General features: G+C 31.8%; 1 protein-coding gene across 9 annotated transcripts in view; it reads right to left on the minus strand.

Annotated features, from left to right (window-relative positions):
• PRKACB (protein kinase cAMP-activated catalytic subunit beta) overlaps window positions 1–20,305 on the minus strand; it is a 104,166-nt gene that overhangs the window by 32,886 nt on the left and 50,975 nt on the right. Inside the window, exons 1-3 of one of the 9 annotated variants that reach the window (XM_081055739.1) lie at window positions 13,569–13,648; window positions 5,209–5,232; window positions 3,606–3,629 (exon numbers count right to left, since the gene is read on the minus strand). The exons of 3 other annotated variants lie outside the window; for them this stretch is intronic. In XM_081055739.1, the coding sequence (XP_080911865.1) occupies window positions 3,606–3,629; window positions 5,209–5,232; window positions 13,569–13,578 (58 nt within the window). In that variant the 5' untranslated portion in view covers window positions 13,579–13,648. Of the gene's footprint in view, window positions 1–1,143; window positions 1,180–3,605; window positions 3,630–5,208; window positions 5,233–12,976; window positions 13,400–13,568; window positions 13,697–20,305 lie in introns of those variants that run through there. 5 more of the 9 variants (XM_081055740.1, XM_081055738.1, XM_081055744.1 and 2 more) reach the window with 5 other exon arrangements.

Consider the following 20,305-nt stretch of genomic DNA (forward strand, 5'->3'; position numbering starts at 1 on the left):
AGCTGGGGTTTGCAGTTTTAGATTTGTTAAATGGAGAATCATTGAAAAAGATTCTTCTTTTCCACAAAGTTATTATCAATAATTTGTTTATAAACAACTTTGTTGATTAAAAACAAATAGACAAAAATTCCAAAGCGATAAAATGGCATTAACAGTATGTATTCTTGTTCCTATAGTTAAGATGAGAGCAAAACCTAACTATACAAGAAATAATTATTTTAGTCTTTTTGTTCAGAATGTTCTCAGTATTTTTCTGATATCTGAATCTATAAAGAAAGAAAAAATAGCAGAGAATAGGATTTAAATAAAGTTCAAATAGTGAAAGGTTAGACAAACTGGACATGGAGTGGTACACTGGTATGTATTTCAGAAATACAAAAGATGATGATGGTGGTGGTGATGATGATAATGAAAAGACAAAAGTAGACGTGAAGGACTGACTAATTCTTTAATGAGATCATTTACTATTGTGGTAATATTAAAGTGAGGCATTTTAAAACACACAGTATTATTTCGCCTTATACCCAATTAAGTACTTTGGCAAAACACTGTTATGAACCAAAAAGGTTGTTGGCACTCTAAACTTTTTGAGATTTCAAAATAGTGATGACAGGCACCAATGGAAGACATTAGTTTTTAAGTAACATAGAGTGTGCATTTCTGAAGACATTATTTTACTACTTTAAACTGTCATCTGTATTTTGCTGTTAAAATACCTATTTTAGAAAGTTTGAGAAAAATAATTTTTAAACTTAGAGTTTCCCATTGTCTGAAAATCTCATCCACCAAAACAATGAATCAAATAATTGCACCTAATTATGCAAACATGGTCTAATTCCTCCCCGGGGTGGATTTGGGCGTAGAAAACTTTTACATTTTCTTTGAGTTTAGGATGGTTTAAGTCATCTTACTTATAAAAGTTAATGTACTAGAAACAATTAAAGAAGAGTGGTTTTATAAGTAAGATTTTTTTTTTTCATGGAGCAATACATATCTGCACATGGCACTGACTTGGAAATGACAGCTAAAAACAAATTTAAAATATAATTTATTGCTAAATGCAACTGTGTCTTTTAAGAAACAACTTGTATACCTCTGATTTCTTTTGAAAAAAATGTTTTATCTTCTATTTATAGAACTCACACATTTAGTTGCAGTATAAACTCTCCAGATGCCTGCCTGAGTAGAGATAATTTGGAGACAAGGAAGAGAATCAGAGAAATAAAAAGAAAACCTTCGTAACATTCTGTTTCAGCCTCTCCTGTCACTTTCTGCTAAGTGGATCTGGAGTTTAAGAAAACATAACTGGTCAAAGGAAGGACTGGCAGTATCTGCCAAAGATGGTTTGATAGAAAATTTCCATTACTTACTTGGTGAATAAGCCAGAGGAAAATTTCAGGTGCTACTTAATTTTATTCACTAGCAAGATATTTAGGAAATACTTTGAAATATTCTCTATTCTCATCAATACTCCGAGTTTACTGTCAAGTAGCACTGTAGAAAGTAAACAACATTTCTCATAAATGTCTTACATAACTTTATCAGAAATGTGTATGAATCAAAGATCTTAAATTTTGTGAATTGTTTCAATAAATAGATTCCTTTTTGGAGTAAAGAATAAGCATTAACTATAATGTGATTTAAGTTCTGTGAAGAAAACTCTGTTCCTGAAGCACTTTTTGTCACATAAGTGTATATATATACATATATATATATATACACATATATATACACATATATATATGTGTATATATATATACACACACAAAATCTCTAGTTCATAAGTGCATTATTTAGATGCAAAGATGAACATAGTTAACTCTTTGTAAAACTATCAGTTAACCAAAATATACATCTTATAAATATAGACAACAAAAATAAAATATTTCACAATATGCTGGATTATGAATAACTCTAAAACAATAGGCAATCCAGAACCATATGTATTTGTTTTGAATTTTATTATTTTTATACAGTGGCAAATTTAACTTTCTAAATGCTTTTCTTTGGTTATGTTTCAAGTTTATATCCACTGACATAAGGTGTTAGTAGCTAATTAATAAACTAAGTGGTGGGAGAGACAGCCAAACACTGCAGCACATTTAATCAAGTTCCCTACAAAGCATATGCTTAAAGTTCTGCATTTTTTTGTTTTCTTCTTGTGTTCTAATATATAAGCTGTATCTATAATTAACTATTTAAACCACTGTGATATCCTGAAATAGCCAAAGGTTTTGGAGCTTGGCACATGTGAGCTGGAATCTTGGTTCTAACTCTTCTTAGCTATGTTATCACAGGTACCTATCTACAAAGCACCTAACAGTGATTAGTAACTCTCCTTAGGAAAAAATATCTCAAAGAAAGATTTTTCTGCAAATATATTTTGTTCTGTAGTGATCAATAAAGGGGCAAACCAGGTACTACAAAAATAAGAACATACCAAATGTTAATTCAATTTCTTCTTAGGAATATACATTGCAATTATATTTATGTTTCAAATAAATTTATTTCCTCTTCAGTTTGTATTATTTAAAGGGTCTATCACATTGTATTCTAAATAAATGAGCCTACCAAAGTAATCTCTACGTTCACTCTGGGTTGGTCTGTAGGAAAGTTTACCCACATTTACAAGATGAAGAAAGAAGAAACAAAGTGACAGTTTTTAGGCATTTCCAGAAGGACATTAAAATAACAATTCTTATCACCCTTAAAATATGTTTGAATATATCATGTTTATACATAGGACATAATTTAAAAATTAGATTACAAAGTTCATTTTAAGCATTAGAAAAATTCATTAAAAATTCAAGTATGACACATCCTTATTCCATGATATGCAGATAATTCTACAAAGAATAAGAATGCTTCATTAATTATATTTAGTAAATTTATTTATTAGGCATTTTTGGATTCTGTGTTGGATAAATTACTATTTATTATGAAAACAGCATGTTGTTGTTGTATGCCATTATCCAATATATTTTTAAGTAGTTATCATTCATATTTTGTAAGAATTTAGAAATTATTAATATACAGGTTACAACTACTCCAGATGTTGGGTTCTCCAGTCTCTTTGTAATGAGGTAAACGTCACCGCCATCTTCTACATCTCTTTACAATAAAAACAAGATATTACTTAACTTTTATAACAGATGTAAAAAAAAAAAAAAGAAGAGAAACAAACAGAAAATAAAACAAAGTAGCATATAAACTTCCTAGGATAAACACCTAATTAAAATATTAGCTGCTTTATACAAAATTTACAACAGTATATTTTCTTTCACAAACCATTCATTAACCTAGTTTATCTCATTTAAGTGGTGTGTATTATTAATCTACTTCTGCTACCCTTTACAACTCCCACTGCTTCTTAGAGCTGTATTTGTCGTTTCTAAAATATCACCAAAGAAGTTATAATATAAACCATTTCTATAGACAAAACTCAACATAAAACGAAATAATTTCCCTCAACGAAACTGTTTTTTTAACTCAGTATACTTTATAAAAATATAATTTTATGAGGTGCACAACAACTTGCAAACAACCAAATAAAAAGTTTCAAAGGTAACATTTTTTTTTTTTTAAATTAGAAAGCAGTTGCCTACCAGATATTGCTGAAGAGGAGCAAGCTTGTATCCAAAACATAAATGAAACAATGATTAAATAACACTCATATCAAAAACAGAGTAGCATGAAATCATCTATATACATTTTCCCAGAATATTATAATACAGAAATAGAACAATGATGTAGAAACTCAATTATTTGATTGAACATATCCAGAGAGGACATTTTAAAATTGAATGGTAAAGAAATAAAATCAGTTATTACTGTTTAGTCCCAAAATCAGTATAAATGCTTTAACTCCTTATAGTAATAGTGCTAATAATATGAAGTAGCATGTACTGAAACTCTCATTCTATAACTACTACAATACCATCTCTGGACTTTTGTTACTTATTCTAAACTCTACTGTAGGAAAAGACACTCGGAATTATAACATTTTGTTAACTCTCTTCTGAAAGACATTAGTGTCTTTCAGGCATTTTACTTCCTTGGTGCTGGTTTAACAATCTTTTCAACATTTATTGAGCACTGTTCAGTGGTACCAGAAACTGAGCTAGACTCTGGGAACACTACAAACAATAAATACATCTCCACTAATAAGGAGATGAGAAACTAATGGGGAGATAGGTGGACCATAATACTGGAATGTGACAAAGACTACAACTAAGGAAATTATAATGTGCTACGCAAGCTTGAAAGAGGCAATTTTTGGGTTGTAAAGCAAGGGTTGTAAAGTAAATAACATTGGTGCTAAATCTTGAAGAACAGAGTTCCTTTGGCTGATAATAGTTGAGGAAGAAGACATTCTAGGCTGGGATGACCTTATATAAAAAGCAGGGAGGAAGTTGCATGACTTATCCAGGAAATGACCACTGACTTGTAATAGCTGCAGCACGGGTGTAAGTGTACAGCAGCAGTGGGAGGTGAAGTGTATAGGCCAGAAGGTGGCCAATCATGGCAGTAATTGTTTCCATATCACTTGCTAAGGAAGGGGGGGGCCAGGTTAAGCAAGGAGGGATAACAGTGGGGGTTAGAGGCCCGAACATTTTAAACCTTAATGGCTATCTATGTAGTGACTAAGGGAGGGGGCTATTCCTCTAAATTTTTCTGTTAGGGAAAGAGCAAGTATTAGGCACTAAAGCAATTATATATTTCTTTATAGTATCTTTTATTGTAATAATATATACCTTTTTACTGAACAGATTATAATCCCTGGGTCCCCTAATCACTTTGTGATTGAATTATTTTCACCCTTTACCTTTATAAATACATTATTTAAGAATTATTTAGTGTATATCAGGAAACACAAAACAGGGTGGAAACTGAGAAAAGTTATGTATGAAAATACGAAGTTCTATATACAAATAACAGAACAGGACAATCCTTTCCAAAACCTCTGGAGAGTGTATATCTAGTAAAGCGTAATAGTTGTCTTCTGCCACCCCTACTTTAAACACTCACCTCTTTAGAGCTCTACATTTGTTATTTCTAAGAATACCCGCCCCCCGCCCCCACAGGCTTTACTACAAATATTTTCAATAAACTAAATATAAAACATTTTAGTTACCACAAAATACCTCATAAAACCCAATTTATAGCAATCAAAGTAACAGAATTATTCTGTAAAAAGTGGTTTCCTACCAGAAGCTTCTGATGAATTGCATGCTTGATCAAAAAGAATAAATTAAACAGATAAATAACATATAAAATAACAGACCCACAAGAAGTTATCCATCCATATATGTTCATTAGTATATTTACACATAGAAATAGAATTAAAAAAATACTTGAGTATACAAATGCAAGTGTTTTATATAAGGATCACAACAAATTTTTTGGATACATATATATTATTTTTAATCAACAAAAACTTATTCTAAAAATGTGTTAATGAAACATTATATTCTGTCTCTTTAATATGAAGAGCAATTGTGTCCACTTTGCTGAAGGGACACTTGATTTGCTTTACCACATTCAAACATGTTCATTCAAAGCAAATTCACTTAACCTTAAAAATAATAGTGGCTAAAAACCAACTTTAATTATTGCAGTTGCGTTTGTGTAGTTCAGTGGATGGGACCATGCCTACTTTCATTTTTTAAGATATCAATTAGTCATACACAATGGGTGTCATACATGAATGGGTGTTTGGAAATTAAACAGATAGTAAAAGCTACATTTCCTATTGTGATATTTGTTTTACGCTTCTTTCCTTATGCTTTTTTATTAATTAATTCTTTATAATTACAAGTGAACACTATAATTGACTAGCTTTCACTAAACTGTAAATAACTATAAAAACTTGGTGAAACATATATTTAAATGATCAAATTATAAAAATGATCAAATTAACTTCACTAGTATCTGTATGGACAGAGGGAAACACCATGAACCCACATAGTGTACTAGTCACAACTAATCACATTACATGCTTTCTCTCCCAACTTGCTGTCTGGGAGGCTATGGATTTTCTAGGCCATTCCAGCCATGTTTGATTGGAGATGTTCCCTACAGGATTTTGTAATAAAAACTTAAACTAAATTTATAGTCATAAAACTAATGATCTAGGCAATCTTTGAAATGTATTTTACTTCCTTAATGGTTCACTGAGGCCTTTTCTCAGCATATTACATCTACCATAATCATAAGCTAAAGATTTTCCGTTTGGTTCTAAATTTAAATATTCTTTCTTGCAGACAGCATAGAGCTAGGAGTGGATCCCCAGATGACAGAGTATTCATATTTCAACTTAACTAGATAGTAATAAGTGGATCAATAAATGGTTATGCCAATTTATATTGCCACCATATCCTTGAAGATCCATATCCTCAAAAAAATGTGGTCAATCACTTTCTAAATTTTGCTAATCTAATGGATAGTAAATCATATCTTCTTGTTAAAGATTAGGTAAATATCTGTTAGAATTCTATAATTTTCCCTTAAAGGTCTTATTACCCTTTTATTAGACTTATCTACCAGGTTTTTTAAAACTTTGGCTGCTATTGTACGAGGGAGATTTAAAAAAAAAATTACTGTTTGTATTTGCTGCTGATGTTTAACACGTAGTTGATATTTATATATTGATCTTATTATATCTGGCAATCTTGCCAGTTTCTGTTATTAATTCTAAAATGATACTGTAGAGTCTCTTGAATGTTCTATGTATACAACTACATATCATCTGTAAACAATGACAATTTTGTTCCCTCCCATCTTTTTCTTGTCTTAGTGTGCAGGTTATGGCTAATAGTGCAATGTTGTACAGTAATAGACAATTCCTAACTTCAGAGAAAATGTTTCTAATTTTCTTTTCCCATACTTTACTTGTAAGGCTATACCAGACTCAAATAAATTTAAGAATACTTCCTGTTTTTTAATTCTTTGGGAGATTTTGTGCAAGATTGAAATGTTTGTTCTTTGACTATTTCCTAGAACTTGACTGTAAAATGGTCAGTCCTCATTTTGTTAAGTTTGAGTAAGGATTTTAACTGATTAAATCTTAAATAGGTATAGTTCTAATCAATTATTTTAAAAGTCTTTTCCATGAACAAACCTTTGGTTCTGATATATCTTTATTTTCTATTTCACTGGTTTATGCTCATGCTGTGCTTTCTAACTTTACTTGAATATTTACATCATTAATGTCTTTCTCCTTTCCTACTATAAGCATTTAAAAATTTGTCTCTAAATCCACTTAAGGTACACCCCACAAGTTTTGATATATATTGAGTTTTAAATTTGTAAGTTAAGTCTTGATCTGTGAGTCATCTGAATTTTTAAATCCCCAGATATAAAATTTATGTTTAGTCTTTTATTGTTGATTAAATTGTTTTGTGGTCAGACACCATGGCTACGTCAATTCTTCAAAATATTTTGAATATGTTTAGTATTCTGTATTTCTCTGTATTCTTTAATTACTGGATGAAAATTTTTTATATATATCTATAAATCTTATATAATTTTTCCTTCTAAATGCGTTAATCTTGTGTTATGTATTTTGAGGTTCTGTAGAGGTGCATACAATTTTATCTCATATTTAATATGATTATTAATTTTAAATGGGAGCCTGTATGTGACTATTCTCCTCTCTGACATTTTTGTAAGGATCTAATCCTGTTGTAGCTGTTGAATAGCATTTACAGGTGTGTGTGTGTGTGTGTGTGTGTGTGTGTGTGTGTGTGTGTGTGTGTTTTGATTTTGAATTATGAACTCAAAGTTCAGTTGGGCTTTATATGAGCAACCTGCAGAGCTTGACGAGAGTGTATGTTTCGTGTTAGCATCTGCCTGGCATCCAGTGGATGTTACTAGCCTGGGACTGTTACAAACAACGTACTTCATCTTATTCATGATTCTTAGACCACACAATTAATACAGGTGAAAACCTGAACTCTACTGGAAGAGAAGCAATTGATTACAAACTCTCAGGAGAGCCATCCCACACACATGCATGCATAGCGCTCTCTTGTCCTCTGGAACCCAAGCCAAGAGATAGAAGCTGCCTTATTTTCTCTCTTTATCAGTGAAGAGGTTTTAATTTCTAATCTATTCTCTCACTGAAGTTATGATACTTTGAGGATCCTGGCTTTATATAGGAGTCTAAAAAAAAATCCCACATTGCATGGATCAAATAAATTGTCTTCTGTCTCTGTAAAGCCATTTAAAACCAAAGTCCTTTGGTAACCAAGGTATGAAAATCTCCTTGGGGTAGTCAAAGTATGCTCCCTCCTACAGCTCTAGTTTTCATTCACCATATCACTTTTTTGCACACTGTGGGTTTCTGTTATATTTCTGTAAGTTCAGGTATTCATTTAAAGACATGCTCGCTATGTTTTATTCAGCATTTCTAGGTGCTGTTGTAGCTTCATTAATTTTTGCTCTAGAAGGATTTTCAAATCTCCAATTTTTGGATTTTTTTTCTGTACAAGACTAGCTTTATGTTAAATTGTAAGATGCAAAAAGACCTGGATATTTGTGAGATTCATTTTTTTAATTCTTGAAGTTCAAAACTTCCATCAAGATATATTTAACTGATGGTGTCTTTTGTTAATCTTTGTCAAAACACAATGAGCTCTTTCAATCTACAGATTCAAATTTTTCTTCAACTGAGAGTTTTTCTCGAATCATATATATTTTTTATTATTACTTCTGTTCTGTTAGTCATTGCCTGTTCTTTGGGAATGCTATTCATTCAATTTGTAGAGTTTTCTACTTTAACCCAACATCATTTTAACCTCATAATTTCGATCCTGTTCATTTCCCCTACATTCTGGAGGTTTTTATCAAGTTAGTTCTTCATATCATTACTCTCCTGCACTGATTATTTCGATCTTTACTGCTCTTAATACAGCTTTATATTCTGCAAATTCCAGGTTTATTTTCTTATAACCTTCCCTTATCATATCATTATTGCTTTGTTTCTATTCCTGCCTCTTAACCAACTGTGTGCATTTTAGTCCCTTGTTTTATCTTATCTTTCATGTCGTATTTCATAAATTCCATGTTCACTTGGAAATTTTAAGAATTCAACGAATATGCTATGTATAATTTATTTTTAAACTCTCCACCACAAATATTTTCTAAACATAAGTTCACTCTCTTCCTCCTGAAGGCTACGATTTAATCCTTTACTGATGCACCATCTCTTTTATAGGCTCCATGTTGTTGCTTTTCTTGCTTATTCATTCATGGACAATGAGAAGCCTTTCAGAACTTTACAATGCCCCCACATACAGTGAATCCTCTCGCTTCTCACCTCTTACTTGGGTCCTGGCTTTGTTGGAATCAAATTTTCAGATATCTAGTTGATACATATTTACATTATCAGTTAAATAATCCAGTGACTTTCAGGAATGGGAGGACTATAATGTTCCTTGCTAGTGGTGCTATGCACCATAGCAGGGAAGAGCCCTGTCACAGGGAAGAAGAAAAGCCACCTTTTCAATTTGGAATACCCTATCAAATTTTGGGTAGTTCCATTATAACTGTTTTAAATGAAAGTAATCAGGAGTATTGGATCTATCACTTCCCAGCAGTCTTTTTTATAGGCCTCATCCCTCCAAGTTAGTGAGGGCGAAACTACTGTTTATTTCTTTCCCATGAAGGAAAGCTACTCAAAGTAAAACTGTGAGTTAAACTTTGGTGTCTGATGGTCAGTCTGATACTGTACATTTCTGGTCAAGTACTCTTCCTTAACTGCAGAACTAATTAATACACTGTTTTCCCAGGGTTGTTTTTGTTGTTGTTGTTGTTCGGTTGTTGTTGTTGTTCTTTTATCTTCAATCGAGATCTAGAATGGACAATTTAAGTACCTGTGCCCAAATCTGAAAATGTCCTGTAATTCATAAAGGTCAATGCCTTCTTCTTTAGAGATTTGCTTTCAACTACAAGTGGACAAATCAGAGTTCTCACCTGAGGATGTTGCTATAATGATGCTATTTATATTCTGATAAGCATATAAATTTACAAAAAATAAACAAAATGATTGCTATTTTTCATTGATAATGTAAGAAAAGTATTCAAATATGTAAAAAAAAGGGGGGGATAATTTTTAGTCATTCACTTATTCTACAAAAATGTATGACTTCATTACTGTATTTAGGGCACTGGGGCAACTACTGGAAACACAGAGATCACCACGGCATTTATTGACTTAAGGAGTTCAAAGGTTGGAGAAGGAAACTGCCATGCTGATATATAATTTCAATATAATACAAATAATTGTTATAGTTTATAAGCTTGCTTTGAGAGTACAGGGTACTCTCACCTGACTCTACAGAGTCAATGATGGAGGCACTAAAAGTATAGGTGTTTTTCAGAATTTTTATGGTAAGGTATAAATATAAAAAGGTACCGTGTTTCCCCGAAAATAAGACTGGGTTTGATATTAAGTTTTACTCCAAAAGACGCATTAGGGCTTATGTATAGGGGATGTCATCCTGAAAAATCATGCTAGGGCTTACTTTCCAGTTAGGTCTTATTTTTCGGGGAAACAGTAGCAAGGAATAATATGTATGGATAGATCAGAATAATATGTGTGGATAGATCAGAATTTTATGAGAGATGTAAATAAAGCCAGAAAGCTAAGTCATTGATCTTACATGACCTACTAAGGGGTTTGACCTTTATCTGAGAGATCACACCTGTAACTGAAAGGTTTCACGTTGGGTTAAGGAATAGGAATATTTGCTTTCTAAAAATGTCAGCATGAAAAAATGATCTGGAGGGATACAAAACTAAAAGCTGGGACAAGTGAAGCAGTTACTGTAGTAGGATTAAGAAGATATAGAATGTTTGACCTAAAAGCATTCCCAATGTCAGAGAGACTGAAGAAAATTGAGTGATTTCTGAGACATTGCTGATGTAGAATCAAAACAAATTAATGACTTGAGAGCATGTTTGGGGGTTAAGAAACAAGTTAGATATGACTACAAAGTTTCTGTTTTAAGTTCCTGCATGGGCAGTGGGATCATTAACAGAAATCTGAATCAATGAAAAAGGAGTAGATTTGGGATGGAAGAAAGAATTCACTTTTGAAAGAAACATTCAGGTAACAACTAAAGATATGGGCACGGATGAAATCATTCAGATAGAATGTAGTATTAAAAGAGGGCCAAAGATAAGTTCCTAGAGAAAACTAACATTTAATCGGCAGGCAGGAAAAAAGGAATAGCTTTTCAACCAGAAGAGTGCCACATTTACATAAATACTACAAGTAGAGCAATAGACTAAGACATGAAGGTCTGGCATTTGCTTATTTTTACAAATAAAACACACTTCATTTGTAATTTTCCACATTTACAATGGCCAAGGCATTTAACCATTTATAGCAAGGGTAAAACTTGAACAATTCTGAAAATGTCAGAATACCTAGTTGTGATTACTATGATTCCTATGGTAGAAAAGGCAAGGGCATGCCGATATGATCAAGTATATCAAATATTATCTGACTAATCCATAGATTTCTTGAAAGAAAAATAAAGCAACAGAACACCAGTAACAATTTTCTTCAGCTAAAACGAACACATCCAATTGTAAAACGTCTAGAACACCACAGTGGTTACCTAAAGATTCTGTTATATACAAAACTTTCAAAGAGAAAACACACGTTGGCTAGATTCAGAGAAATCTAATATTTTAAGTATGATTACCAGGTATATTCAGTTTTGATATCCATAGAAATTCTAAGAAATGGTAACATGTTGATTTGGTGATATCAGCCCAAACTTAAAACACGAAATCGGAAATATTCATTTGCTAACAGGAAAATAACAAGATAATAATAATTAATTCTTAATATCTAGCATGTAAAATTTGTATTGTAATGTCTAACATTCTCTAAGCAAGTATTTAACAGTGTGCAAGAGGTTGATGTTATACTGCAGTAGGATAAAAAAATATTTGACAATAATTAGGTGATCTTCAGTTATAGAAGAAAAGGTTCAGCTGTTTTGAATTCTATCATTATACAACAAAAATTCAACTCTCTCAGGTTCTGAATTCCAATTCCAAATCTTTTAAGTGTAAATTATAGACTATTATGTTACAAGAAAAAACATATAATACTTCTTTTAAAAATCTGATTCAAAGGTTAACTTATAAATATCCTCTTTTTAAGTTAAGTTAAGCAAAAAGATAGTAATGAATTATGCTGTAAGCAAATATTTCTCACTCTAACAACAGGATATCTATTTTTAGCTGCAGTTTTGGCTTAAAGTGAATAGCTTTCACCCTGTGATAGAGTGCAGTATATACTATAGTATATTTTCTAAAAAAAAAACATTTTTAGAATTAAAAAAATCATGTTATAAAAACGAAAAGAAAACTTATTATCACAAAAGTACTTATTCTAACAAATTATTTTCCCTAAAATAATATTTCTGAAAAATGTTAATAAAGCTTCCCAAACCAAAATGTACATATTTATTTCATCATTAAACCCCTATTTCTGAATGAATTCTACATAAAAGCAACCAATAAGTCAATTAAATTTTGGCAACATTTTATTCAAGATTAGCATTTTCATATAAAAAATCAGCTAACAAAAATTATTAGAATAACAAAGCTAAAAAGAAGAAAGTTTAATCACCTTCAGGATTAGATACAAAAAAATTCCTCTCCTATCATGGTGGGTCTTTCACTACTAATTTATAACACAGTAACAATAGTATCTAATAAACATAATAAATCAAACCTAAAAAAATTTAGGAACTGATTATTAACAGTAGTATTAGTTATTCACAGCTCTTAATTTAAAAGCAAATTAATGCCTAAATGCAAAGCATCAACAGAAGATATAATTCACTGTAGTTCTGGCTGTACAACTGCTCCTTTAAAAAATATTATTTCCTCTTATAGTTAAAGATTTCTAAAAATATAAAAATAGCTTCAGAGTCTCAGAAAGCATACTTACCACTCATGATGAAAACCAACCTTTCCAAAACATATTGCTCAAAACAACAATCCAACAGCAAAGGGAGTTATGCTAATCTCTAGAGGTAGAAGCCGATGGTGTAAACACATACACTGGAACATGCAGCACACAAAAAATGAAAAGAGCTTTCTTTTGTTTTGAAAAGGAAAGCCCCTAGAAGCAAAGCGTAACTGCCCAGCGTGAGATGTCACTAGTAAACATCAAATTAATGCCAAAGATGTGTATAACTAGATTTAATTTCTTTCAATCTAGTTATCCTAACCTCTTTCATATACCACTAGAACAACTCAAAATGGCAGGGAGAAAATGTTCGAACCAGGATGTATAAGATGTTCTCAATTATATCAGCATGAGTTGTTACCACGGCAACATTAGACCAGAATTATCGGTTCACTTGTAACCAAGGAGTAGCTTTTCTAAAGCTTTAATTAACCAAGGCAAATAAAATACCTTTTTTTTTTAATTTTAAAGCCACATGATTTTAAAATTACCATATTTCTTAAGCACTTATCCACCGTTCTTACATCTTTCAAAGATATAAAAAAAATTGCTGTTTTCTTCCAATACTCACACAATCCCATGTTGAACCTGGCAAGGAACAAACAGCAGAATGATTGCACCTAAACGTCTTTCAATTACACCAGCTCTTACTGCTAGCTGTGGACCTCACTGATATTAAAATGCTGTGTGCTGTTGCTAGTGACTATTGGCGATGAATCTTATTGCCCAGATCGCTGATAGCTTTCATTTTTCATGAGCCAGAAAGCTATACTGCAGCACAAATGTTAACCATTTAAACATTCTGTATTACAGAAGAGACAAAATATAGTACTTTATATATCTTTATTTTAAAGGATATCATAAAACAACTTATTTATAAACTTCCATTAAATTCAGCATTACAAACAGTGTCAGATGCCACTTAGGTGGTTTTCAAAAGAGGAGAACACACAAAAAAAGTTTCTGGCAATCATTACTGAAGTGCAAAATTCCTTACATCAAAGATTAAGATGACAGATTGTATAGCAAGGTGGGCAGATGGCATGGCATGGTGAACAGAATTTTCTGACTCCCAGAGACCCAAAAATTTGTACCAAAATGGTACAAATGTTCTATAGAATGATGCCTTGTTAAGTGGAACTTCAGCAAGTGAATATGCCATTTTAAAAGTAGCCAGGTGAGACACGACTTCCAGTGACAAGGGAACAAGTAAGTCGGCAAATCTTCTCCCCAAGAAACAACTATGAGCTGAACAAAACTCTCAACAACAACAGTGTCATGACTTTAGAAATTTAGCAAGCACAGATAACAAATTGAGAAGCATTTATTCATGAAAACCTGCTGAATTTTTTGTAAGAACAGGAGAGTGTGTGATATTATTGGTTGGTGCTGCTCCTGTTCCCCCACAGCTGTCGGTATCGTACTTCTATCAGGGCGGGGCTGGCCATGACAACCAACAGCTTTGCTGCCAGAGAGGGCTCACTTGATTTGAAGAGAAGTCCAAAGAATCCCAAACAAGCGATGTTGTCAATAAAAAAAAGTAAACAGTAGGAAATGAACAGGGAAATGTCCATCTTTGCTAGTCTGAAGTGTGTCCTTGGTAGAGGTATACAGCAAACTGGTGGTATAGCAAGAAGTTCAACATAAAAAATGGAAATTAGGGAGGCAGAGTGGGCCTAGATAAACTCCCCACATATCTTTGGCTGACTAGGAAACTATCTGATAGGGGAGACCCAAGAGGGCCCAGCAGAAAGTTAAAGCTGGTACAGACTTGAAAACTGTCTGAAGATTGAATGCGTTCCTCAACCCATAAACCACTCCATCAGCATAGACTGGCTCAAAGTGTGTAAATACAACTTTTGATTAATCACTGACTAACAACAACTACGCAGACACTGGGTAATCCCAAGCAGCGAAATCAGCAGCCAGACACCATGGGGAACACAGTCCACAGATTAAGGGCAAGAAAGTTATTAAAAACAAAATAAAACATAAACAAAAACAACATTCAGGGGAAAAAAATCAGAATCCAGAACTCCTACAAAATTATTATTTTAAAAAGTCCATTTTTTCATAAAAAACATTATGTAATCCATAATGAGGAAAAAAGGCAGTCAATAGAAAACGTCACTATATGGGCCCAGATATAGAATTTAGCAGGTAAAAGACTTCAAAAGAACTATGACACATACATCAAAAGAATAAAAGGAAGTGGTGTTTAAAGAATTAAAGGAAAACATGATGGCAATGATATAACAAAGGCAATTTCAATATAAAAAGAGACACTATTAAAACATAAAAAATATAGACTTGGAAAAATACAACAACCAAAACTTAAAAACTCACTACACAGACCCAACAGCAGATTTGAGGACAAAAGACTGAATCAATGAACTTGAAGATAGACCAATAGGAATCATCCAGTCTGAAGAATACAGAGAACAAAAGATAGGAGAAAAATGAATAGAGCTTCAGAAATCTGTAGGCTATCAAGGTTACTAACACATACAAGTATGTAATGGGAATCATAGAAGGAGAGGATAGAGACAAAGGGCAAAGAAAATATATTTAAAGAAATAATGGCTGAAAATGCCAGTTTTAATGGAAAAAATTAACCTGCAGATCCAAGATGTTTAAGTTATTCCAAGTATAGTAAACACAAAGAGATCCATACCTAAACACATCATATTCAAGTCGTTAAAAGACAAAGACAAAGAGCAAATCTTGAAAACAGTCAAAGAATAATGACTGATCATGTACAGAGGGAAAGCAATACAATTAATCATAACTTCTTAACAGAAATAGAAGAGGCTAGAAGGCAGTGGAATGATATATTCAAAGTGCTAAAAGAAAACAGAAAAAAAATAGTTTACAACAATTCTCTGTCTGGGAATGCTATCCTCCAAAAACTAAGGTGAAATGTACAAATCCCAGATAAACAACAACAAAGGGTATTTGTTGCAAGCAGAAATACTTAAAAAAGTTCTTTCAGCTAAAAATAAATGACACTAGACAGTATTCAGTGTCATTTATTTTTAAATTAAGAAGAGGAAATGAAGAATACTGAAAATGGTAAACATATAAGTAAAAGCTACATAAGTACATATTTTTATGTTTTCTCTTAATTTCTTTAAAGGACTTAAAACTGTAAGAAGCAATAATTAGAATACTGCATTGCTGAGTTTATAAAAATATACATGTAATATTTGTGAAAACAATAACACAAAACTGGAGAAGAAACTGAGCTATATTGGGTCAAAGTAGCTATATTTTACTATAATTAAGTCAGTACTATTCTGAACTAGATTGTGAGAAGATAAAATGCATATTGTAACACCGTAATCAACTATTAAGAAAATATATTAAACATTTAGTTTAAAAAATCAAAGAGGAATTAAAATGGCACCCTATAAATATTTGTTTAACAAAAAAGGAAGAGAGGAGTGAAAACAAAAAGTCTATAAGAGAAAACAAACAGCACAATGGAAGATGTAAATCCAACCATATCAATAATTACATTAATTGTGAATGAAATAAATATAGATCAAAAAGCAGAAATTATTAGACTAGATAAAAAGGTAAGGTCCAACCATATGCTGTGTACAAGAGCCACACTTTAGATTTAAAGACATAAATAGGTGGAAATTAAAAAGAAAAAGACATACCATGTAAATAGTAACTATAAGAGAGCTGGAGTACCTATATCAATATCAGATAAAATAGACTTTAATACAAAAGATATTACTGGACAAAAAAAGGACATTTCATAATGATAAAAGGGCCAATACATCTGAAAGATTTAACAATTAGAAATGCATTGAACAAGAGTCCCCAAAATGCTAAAACAGAAATGACAGAATTTAAAGAACTAGATAATTTGACAATTATAGTTGAAGATTTCAATATTCCTCTCTCAATAATTCGTGGAAAAACTAGACAGAAAATTAGCAAGGATACAGAAAACCTGAATAACACCATCAAAAGTGGACATTTATAAAAAATAGCACCTAATATCAGCAGAATAGACATTCTTTTCAAGCACACATAGAAATTCTCCATATTAACCATATGCTAAGCAATATAACAAATCTGAATTAACTTGAAATGATTAAAAGATCACTCAAGATATGTTCTCTGGTCATAGCAGAATTAAATTAAGAATCAATAACAGAGATATTTTGGAAATCCCCATATATTTGGATTTAAGTCACAAAGAAATCATAAGGGAAATAAGAAAATATTTTGAACTGAATAGAAAAAACCTACAAGAAATCAACATTTATGAGATATAAATAAAGCAGAGAGGAGAGGGAAATTCATAGCTTTAAACACCTGTATTAGAAAAGAAGAAAGCTCTCAAATCAATGATTTAAGCTTCCACTTAAGAAAAGCAAGAAAGAAGAGCAAAATAAACCAAAACCAAAAAGATCAGAGCAGAATTCAATGAAATAAAAAAATAGAAAAACAATAGAAAAATAAATGAGACCAAAAGTCTTACTGATAAGCATTTAACTAAACTGACCGAAAATTAAAATAAAGAATGACAAAATAAAATGAAACAGAGAAGATACTAATTACCAAATATAGGAATGAAAAGATGACAGCACCACTGACACCTGAGAAATTAAAAAGGTTTTAAGGGAGCACTATAAATAGGCGACTTATATAAAATAACTTAGATGAAATGGGCAAATTCATAGGAAAAAAATTACCAAAACTAACTTAAGAAAAAATAGAAAATCTGAAAAGACCTATAAACAAATAAAATAATGAATTAGTAATGAAATTTTTTTCCCACAAAGAAAAGCTCAGGTGCCTATGGCTTCCCTGTGGAATTCTATAAAACATTCAGGGATATAATGCCAATCCAAACAAACATTTTCAGGATATCGAAGAGGATGTAACGCTTCCCGTCTTATTCTATGAGGCCTGGTATCAACGTTAGACAAAGCTAGACAAAGATCAAAAGAAAATTACAGACCAATACATCATAGTGCTGAAGTCTTAAAACATTAGCAAACCTAATACAGCAGTATATAAAAAGGATTATACATAATGCCCATGTAGAATTTATCCCGGCATGGCAAAGTTGGTTCAATACTGAAAAGCAATTAATGGAATATGCCATATTAAAGAATAAAAAACAAAACTACATAATCATCTGAATACATGTAGAAGCATCCCACAAAATCCAATACCTGTGACAAAACCGCAAACAAACTAGGACTAGAAGGGAACTTCCTCAAGCTGATGAAGGACATGTGTGTGGGGGTAGTGGAAGTAATCTGTAGCTTACATCATGTGTTGTGGTGAAAGATGGGATGCTTTCCCCGAGACTGAGAATAAGGCAAGGAAGTGTGCACTCACCACTCCTAAGCAACTTTGTATTGGAGGTTCTAACCAGTGCTATGAGGTTAGAAAAAATATACTAAAGGCATAAAGACTGATAAGTAAATAAAACTGTCTTTATTTGCAGACAATATGAGTCTATATGTAGAAAATTCTATGGACTCTACGAAGAAACTAGTAGAACTACTAAATAAGTTTAGCAACATCATAGGATATAAGATCAATATACAAAAATAAAAACCATACTAATACACTAGGAACAAACAATCCAAAAAATGAAATTAAGAAACAACTTCATTCACAATAGTATTAACAGAAATAAAATCCTTAGAAATTAATTTAACAAGACTTGTTCACTAAAAAATAGAAAACACTGCATAGAAATTAAAGGACATATAAATAAATGGACAGATATTTCACGTTCAAGATGGCAATTCTCCACAAATTAATTTATAGATTCAATACAATCTCTATTAAAAAACTAGCAAGCTTTTCTTCAGAAACTGACAAGTTGATGCTAAAATTTATATAGAAATGCAAAGGACCTAGACAGTCAAAACAATTTTGGTAAAGAACAAAGTTGGAGGACTTACACTACTTGATTTTAAATTTTATTTTAAAGTTACGGTAACCAAGACAGTGTGGTATGGCATAGAGTTATATATCATTGGGACAAAAAATATATATTTCATTTGGGACATTATATATCATTGGGACAAAACTGAGAACTCAGAAGTGAACCCTGACATTTGTGGTCAATTGATTTTTGACAAGGGTACCAAGACAATTCAATGGAGAAAGGAGGCTTTTCAACAAATGGTACGGTAAAAACTGGATATCCATGTGGAGGAGGGTAAAAAAAGGAACTTCACTCCATACCTTATACCCTATAGACAAAATTTAACTCAAAGAAATGATTTCTAGATGAAAGCATAGAATGAAAATCTTCACTACTTTGGGTTAGGCAAAGATTTTTATGATTTGGCACCAAAAATCCAATCTATAAAGGAAAAAAATTATACATTGAGCTTCATTAAAATTACAAACTTTTGCTCTTCAAGGACATCACTCAAGAAAATAAGACAATCACAGACTGGAGAAAATATTTGCAAATTATGTATTTGGCAAAGAATTTGTGATTGGAATATATAAAGAACTTTTAAGACTTAATAATAAGAAGACAAAACCCTTAATTTTGAAAGTGGATAAAAGATTTGAAAATACATCTCTCCAAAGCAGATGTACGAATGGCTTATAAGAACATGAAAATATGCTCAACATCATCAGTAATTAGGGAAATACAAACTGAAAACCATAATGAAATACCAATTCACATACCCCAGAATAGCTATAATCAAAGAGACTTACGATACCAAGTATTAATAAGGACAACAAGGAAGTGAAGAAACTGTACCTAGTGGTAGGAAGTAAAATGGTAAAGCCACTTAGGAAAAAAAAAAAGCAAAATTGGAAGTTAAAAATATAAACATAAACTTACCAAATGACCCAAAAATTCTATTGCTACATACAGACTCAAGAGATACGAAAGCATATATCCACCCAGTCTTGTATACAAATATTTATAGTAACATTATCCAAATAATCTCAAACTGAAAACAATGTTTATTAATTGCTGAATTGATAAACAAAATGTGTTATATTCAAACATAGTATAATTCAGCAATAACAAAGAACCAAACATTGATATGTTCTGTAACATGGATGAATCTTGAAACTGTTATTCTAAGTGCAAGAAGCCAGAAAAACTAGATTACATTGTTGTATGATTCCATTTATATAAAATATCCAGAAAAGGAAATCTGTAGGGACAGGAAACAGACCAGAGTCTGTCCCAGGGTGAGATAAAAGTGAGAATTTATTACAAAATGGTACAAAAGAACTTTTTGGGGAGATGGGAAATGTTCTAAAACTGAATTGTGGTTATGACTGCAAAAGTCT

Source organism: Rhinolophus hipposideros, assembly GCF_964194185.1.
Source record: "Rhinolophus hipposideros genome assembly, chromosome: 8".
NCBI classification, from domain to species: domain Eukaryota; kingdom Metazoa; phylum Chordata; class Mammalia; order Chiroptera; family Rhinolophidae; genus Rhinolophus; species Rhinolophus hipposideros.